This window comes from Zalophus californianus, chromosome 9 (assembly GCF_009762305.2).
Source record: "Zalophus californianus isolate mZalCal1 chromosome 9, mZalCal1.pri.v2, whole genome shotgun sequence".
Lineage (NCBI taxonomy): Eukaryota > Metazoa > Chordata > Mammalia > Carnivora > Otariidae > Zalophus > Zalophus californianus.
The window spans coordinates 34,847,747-34,855,554 of NC_045603.1; the positions used below are offsets into that span (position 1 = coordinate 34,847,747).

At 37.4% G+C, this 7,808-nt stretch overlaps 1 protein-coding gene across 1 annotated transcript; it reads left to right on the plus strand.

Moving 5' to 3' along the window:
* Window positions 1-4,586: 4,586 nt before the first annotated feature.
* On the plus strand, window positions 4,587-5,232 carry LOC113922222 (glucose-6-phosphate 1-dehydrogenase-like). The gene has a single exon (XM_035729296.1). The coding sequence runs from the start codon at window positions 4,587-4,589 to the stop codon at window positions 5,223-5,225; it is 639 nt and encodes a 212-aa protein (XP_035585189.1). The 3' UTR covers window positions 5,226-5,232.
* The last annotated feature ends 2,576 nt before the right edge of the window (window positions 5,233-7,808 follow it).

Sequence of the window (7,808 nt, forward strand, 5' to 3'; positions counted from 1 at the left end):
CAACCTCTTCGACCTCAACCGCAGCAACTTCTTCCTAGAAACATTGCCAAAGGCAAGGGAAGCAAGGGCAAAAATGAACTATTCAGACTTCATCAAGATAAAAAGCTTTTGTACAGCGAAAGAAAAAGGCAGCAAAACCACAAGACAACCGACAGAATGGGAGAAGATATTTGCAAATGACATATCAGATAAAAGGCTAGAATCCAAAATTTATAAAGAACTTATTAAACTCAACACCCAAAGAACAAATGATCCAATCAAGAAATGGGCTGAAGACATGAACAGACATTTTTCCAAAGAAGACATCCAAATGGCCAACAGACACATGAAAAAGTACTCAGCATCACTTGGCATCAGGGAAATCCAAATTAAAACCTCAATGACAAACCACCTCCCACCAGTCAGAATGGCTAAAATTAACAAGTCAGGGAATGACAGATGCTGGCAGGGATGCAGGAAAGGGGAACCCTCCTACACTGTTGGTGGGAATGCAAGCTGGTGCAGCCACTCTGGAGAACAGTATGGAGGTTCCTCAAAAAGTTGAAAATAGAGCTACCATATGATCCAGCAATTGCACTACTGGGTATTTACCCCAAAGATACAAATGTAGGGATCCAAAGGGGTACATGCACCCCAATGTTTATAGCCGCAATGTCCACAATAGCCAAACTATGGAAAGAGCCAAGATGTCCATCGACAGATGAATGGATAAAGAAGAGGTGGTATGTATATATATATATATATATATATATATATATATATATATATATATATAAATATGTACAATAGAATATTATGCAGTCATCAAAAGGAATGGAATCTTGCCATTTGCAACAACATGGATGGGACTGGAGGGTATTATACTGAGCGAAATAAGTCAATCAGAGAAAGACATGTATCATATGACCTCACTGATATGAGGAATTCTTAATCTCAGGAAATAAACTGAGGGTTGCTGGAGTGGTGGGGGTGGGAGGGATGGGGTGGCTGGTGATACACATTGGGGAGGGTAGGTGCTATGGTGAGCGCTGTGAATTGTGTAAGACTGTTGAATCACAGACCTGTACCTCTGAAACAAATAATACATTATATGTTAAAAAAAAAAAAAAGAAGATAGCAGGAAGGGGAAAATGAAGCGGGGGTTAGTCAGAGGGGGAGACGAACCATGAGAGACTATGGACTCTGAGAAACAAACTGCGGGTTCTAGAGGGGAGGGGGGTGGGGGGATGGGTTAGCCTGGTGATGGGTATTAAAGAGGGCACGTACAGCATGGAGCAGTGGGTGTTATATGCAAACAATGAATCATGGAACACTACTGTAATGTATGATGATTAACATAATAATAAAAAAACGTAAAAAAAAAAAGAAAAATTGCCTACCAGGAATCTCAAATGAAACATATGTTAGAAAGGAATCTTGATTTTCTCCCAGGTCTTCTTCACTAACATCTCATCTTAGTATCTGGCAGTGCCATCACCAACATGCTTAAAGGTCAACCTTGCACCCCCATCTCTCATGTCTAAATCTAATCAGGAAGTCAAAGTGAATTTTTCATATTTCATTAACAAGCCCTTAACCCAGGTTCCACCTCTATGACATTAATAAGTCATTATCTTCTCTCACCTTGACCACGTGGTCTCTTTTTTCCTTTCTTGCTATCCCGCAAAATTTTCTCTGTTCAGCAAACATCAGGATATTTTTAAAATGCCAATTTGGTTATACTATTCTCCTGCTCCAAATCATCCAAAGTCTTCTTAATATAAAATCTGAATTTTTCAATGTGTACTACCAGGTGGTACATCAAATGTTCCTTGACAGTGAATTCATTTCCTCCCATTCATGGCCTTATCTTACTTACACTGTTAAATCCACACTGCATTATAGCCTGTGGCTCTGTTTTGATCATAGCTCTCATCACCAATAGATTTTACGTTCCTTGCCTGCCTTTGTTATAGATTTGTGTATGTATACATGCCCATGTAGATGTGTCTCCATCCCCTCCATTGTAAGGTCTGTGAGGGCAAATCTTTATTCTGCTTATCACCATATTCTGAAAGTCAGATGCAGGGCCGCACAGACAGGTACAGTCACTGTGTGATGAATATGTCAATGAAGAAATAAAAATGAGTAAGATGTAGCTGAGAAGGTGAAAGCTGAAACATATTGATATAGAAGAGTAGAGTGACAGATGCAGAAAGAGGCATATGCAAAGTGTAGAAGTGGAAAGTAACTATAAGTGCTTGAATATTGCTGGACAGGCATGATGTTAGGTGGTGAGATAAAAAAGTCTCTGATGATGAAGAGACGTGATAGATATTTAGGACAAGGTATTTTACTGTAGGGGAACTGGGAAGGCAGGGAAGGATTTTACAAAATGATTCTGAATTGAGCATCTATAATGTTTAAGGCTTTACATGAGATATTTTACATGTATTCAAATTTGCATTAAATTTACAAGGTACATATTCTGATTCTTATTTGATGGATGACATTGAAGTCCTCGGATTCCAAGGGCATGGCTTTTAAGTAGTAAACCTAGGGTTCTAAATCATATCAATCTGGCTATAATCTGAAATTGCAAATCACATGCTTTTACTACTACATTTAGTCTTGAGCATGCAAAAGAAGGTCTCACATTACTGCTTTGAAGATTCGAGAAGTATTTCATTTACATATTCACATTTTATGTATTTAATGATATTTAATAGTATAACATTAGTAATAAGCAATTCCCTTTTAATTTAGAATAAAATGATTAAAAATTTCTTCACAACATTAAAATTATACCCAAGAACCAAATATCAATGTGTGTGTATGTATGTATTGCCTGTTTGAACTGGCTTTCTACTTTTTTCTTGCTGCTTGTTTTCCATCAGAAAGTATAGATCAAGTTTTTAAACCTTGGCTATTTGTGTTGTGAAAAAGAATCGGTCTTCCCTTTGAAAGCCTTTTTGTTCTTTATTACTGGGTATTATTTTAGCCAGAAAGAAAGGTAAATCATTATATGTATACAATTATTTATTTTCTTATAAAATTATTGGTTGATCAGGAATAACATTTCCTAGTGGCCACCTATATTTAAAAGAAAATATTCCAAAATAATATATTTTACATAGTACTTAATAATTTAATAATAGCAATAATTCCTCCAGCTAATTTTTTTCTTTAAGGAAAAAATACAAATTCCCAAAGTTATAGTATATAACATATGTTGAGTTATTTGATTTTTTATTTATGCTGCTTATACACTGTAGAGCTATTACATAGAAGACACTTGTCTCAGTTCAGTTCTAAATTTCTTATATTTTTCCACTGATAATATCCTCTTTCCAACTTTTTATATTCATTTTACTTGGGTCTTGGATCTTTTGGATCAATCCTCTTCATCTTTTATATTTTTTCTCATTATTCCTTTAATTTGAATTTTGCTTTTAAGTTCTTCAGTAATTTCATCTAAATTCACTAAATTCTTAGAAATCATATATATTTAATTTCAAATAATTTTCTCTTTTAACTATTTGTCTCATGCTAGACAGTTGGGTTGCTTCCAATTTGTAGCTACAATGAATAAAACTGCTCTGAAACATTTTTATGCAAGTCTTTCTATGGACATTTAATACATAGGAATAGAATTGCTAAGTGATAGCATTTTATCAGAAACTTGTATACAGTTTGCCATGTGGTTGTACCATTTTATACTAGCACAGAGTATGTAAAAGCATCAGTTTTTCCACATCCTCACCAACAGTTGATGTTATTAGTCTTTTTAATTTTAGTCATTGTATGAAATTGTACAAAATAACTGACAGAAGTTTTAACTCACATTTCTCTGCTTACTGTTGATTTTGAGTCCTTTGCATGTGATTGTTGGTCATTTCTGAAGTATCTGTTCAAGTTCTTTATCCATTTTATTTATTTTTCTTTTTTATTTTGAGTTGTAGGAACTCTTTGTAATTTGGGTAAAGTCTTTAGTCAGATAGATGTATTGAAAGATTTTCTCCCAGTTGTGTGGCTAGGCTATCCACTTCCTTTTTTTGCTTCCATATGTGATGTGCACATGTTTTAATTTTTGATGATGTATTATTCAATATTTTTTTTCTCTTAAAGTGTGACCAACCATCTAGTTCTTCATTTGTTTCTGCAATATTTCTTCAGAAGATTTCTATTTGGGACGATGTCTGAACTTGTTCTGCTACATTGATTTGTCTATGTCAATATCATATGTCATTCACAATTACTCTGCTTTTAGAATAAACTGTGATATCGGTAGTGAAAGTATCTTAAATTTGCTCTTTTTCCAAAAGTGTTTGACTGTTCTAGGTTCTTTATATTGATATATCTATTTTAGAATCAGCTTATCAATTTCTTTAAAAATGTCTGCCGGTGGAAGCGGAGCTCTCTGCGAGGGTGCGCGGCCGCCCGGGACGGGCGAGAAAACTGGACTGTAGGGTTGGGCCGAGCCAGCGATGGGTACGCGGGCGAACGGTGCAAAGCTGTACGTGGACTCACAAGGCACCGAGGACGCAGCACAGTGGCGGTGGGGAGAGAAGGCGCCCGGCAGCCTGGCTGCCCACGCAGAGAGCATCATGGCAGAACAGGTAGCCCTGAGCTGGACCCAGGTGTGCGGAATCCTGTGGGAAGAGCTGTACCAGGACAATGCCTTCCATCAATCTGATACACATATCTTCATCATCATGGGTCCATCGGGTGACCTGGCCAAAAAGAAGATCTACCCCACCATCTGGTGGCTGTTCCGGATTGGCCTTCAGCCGGAAGACACCTTCATCGTGGGCTACACCCGCTCCGGCCTCACAGTAGCCAACATCCGGAAACAGAGAGAGCCCTTCTTCAAAGCCACACCAGAGAAGCCCAAGCTGGAGGAGTTCTTTGCCTGCAACTCCTATGTGGCTGGCCAGTATGACGACACGGCCTCCTACGAGCGCCTCAACAGCCACATGAATGCCCTCCCCTTGGGGCCACAGGCCAACCGCCTCTTTTACCTGGCCTTGCCCCCCACAGTCTACGAGGCAGTCACCAAGAATATCCACGAGACCTGCATGAGCCAGACAGGCTGGAACCGTGTCATTGTGGAGAAGCCCTTCAGGAGGGACCTGCAGAGCTCTGACAGGCTGTCCAACCATATCTCCTCCTTGTTCCGTGAGGACCAGATTACCGCATGGACCACTGCCTGGGCAAGGAGATGGTCCAGAACCTCATGGTGCTGAGGTTTGCCAACAGGATCTTTGGCCCTATCTGGAACCGGGACAACATCGCTTGCATCATCCTCACTTTCAATTGGTATTACATTTAATTTATGTATCAATTTGGGGAGAGGTAATGTCATAATAATACTAGTCTTCTAATCCATGAACATGGTATGTATCTATTTTTTAATTTTTTTTTCAGTTTTATTGAGAAATAATTGACATACATATCTATATTAGTTTAAAGCATACAACATGATGGTTTAATTTACATATATTGTGAAACAATTACCACAAGAGATTAACATGCATCTTCTCATATAGGTACAATAAAAAGAAAAAGAAAAAAAGAAAAAAATGTTCTTCTTGTGATGAGTATTCCTGGGATTTGCTCTCTTAACATCTTTCCTATATAGCAGTGTTAGCAATTTAAGTTAAAACATTTTTATTCTTATATTATGTTTGTTGGTTGTTTTTACTTATCACTATGCGCATTGGGTACATTTTTGCTTTCTGTTCTTTCTATATCCCTTGGTTATTGCATTTCATTCCTTTTCCTAAACAATTTATATGAGACTTTAAAGTTTTTATCTACATAAATTTATAAAGACCTCTCCCCAAAGTCTAGATTAAATTATAAAAATGCCTACACAAACATCTCTTGGATCTCATCTAAATCTCAACATGTCACAATTGAACTCTTGTTCATTCTTCCAAAATCTAATCTGAACATATCTCACCAATGCATTGTCATTACCCCAGACTGAGTCACCATCATTCTACAATTTAATAGCTTAACAGATCTTCCTTTTTCTATCATTCCTGTAGTTTATTTAATTTGTTTTCTTTTTTTTTAAGTTTTTACTTAAATTCCAGTTAGTTAACATACAGTGTAATAGTGTACGATTTATGATTCAATACTTCCATACAACACCCGGTGCTCATCACAACAAGTGCACTCCCTAACACCCATCACCTATTTAACCCATTCCTGTTGGGATTAATGTAGAGCATGAAATCATCCATAATACCTGGTTTGCTAAAATGTAACACGGAGGCCGCTGGGGGCAGGGAAAATTTCAGAGAAAGGTGTTGGCCTTTGGAATGCTGAGGCCTGCGCAACCACTCTGCCATAGGAATGCCGCAGGGAGTTGTCTTCTCTGAAGCTTTCTTAGCCCAAACAGGTGCCCTGTGATCTAAGAGTTGTATGCATTGTCCCCTAGGACATGTTTAGCAGAACTAATAAAATACGCTTTTAGCATATCTTATCTTTCCCAGAAACAGATCCTCCTAGTTCTAGTAAGACCCCTTGTCACACATCACATGCTTGAGAAACAGTTATAAAGATTTATGATTATCCTGAAGGATAATTAATGCAGGAGCAAAGAAGAGCAAAGGGTGTTTGTCTCTGAGTGTTGATTCCCTTGCCTTCTCCTCTCTTTCACTGCAAAGTTTGGAGTCATCTTTCAGCCGTCGGTACAGGGAGTGAGTGCTGGCTATTCCCGGCACATTCCAAAACAATCTACACATTTAATGCAATCCCTATCAAAAAAACCCAACAGCACTTTTCACAGAAATAGGCCAAACAATCTTAAAATTTGTACAGAACAGCAAAAGAATTCAAATAGTCAAAGCAGCCTTGAAAAAGAAAAGCAAAGCTTACGAAGACGTAGTGATCAAAACAGTATGGTATATAGCCCAAAAATAGACACATAGATCAAAAGAACAGAATAGAAAACCCAGAAATGAACCCACAACTATATGGTCAGTTAATCTTTGACAAAGCAAGAAAGAATATCCAGTGGGAAAAACACTGTCTCTTCAACAAATAGTGTTGGGAAAACTGGACAGCCACATCCTAAAGAATGAAACTAGACCACTTTCTTATACCATATATAAAAAGAAATTCAAAATGAATGAAAGATCTAAATGTGAGAGCTGAAACCATAAAAATCCTAGAGGAGAACACCAACAGTAATCTCTGACATCAGCCACAGCAACTTATTTCTAGGTGTGTCTCCTGAGGCAAGGGAAACAAAAGGAAAAATAAACTATTGGGACTTCATCAAAATAAAAAGCTTCTACACGGCAAAGGAAACAATCAACAAAACCATTTCATTTATTTTCAAAAGAGCAGAAATATTAATCCTATTAAAACCAAGTTAGATTATGTCACTCTTCTGCTCTAAACCCTGTAATGCTCTCTAATTTCTTTCAGAACAAACAAACAAAAACAAAGAAAACCACCAGTCTACCAGTCCCTATATGACCTGGCCCCATTCTTTCTCAGATTTTTCTAGTACTCTATTTTTCATTCTGCTCCAGTCACTTCAGTCTCCTTATTCTTCCTCAAATACACTAGGCATATTTTTGTTTTGCTCCAAATGTTCCCTCTGCCTTGTATGTTCTTCTTTCACATATCCACTTCCATTGTCTCACACTCTGCAAGTGTTTGTCTAAACCTCATCTTTTCAAAGATTACCTTGACCACTTCTTTTTTTTAAGAAATATTTATGTATTTATGTATGTATTTATTTATTTATTTAAAACACTCTCTGTACCCAATGAGGGACTCAAACTAATGAGCCTGAGATCAAGAGTTGC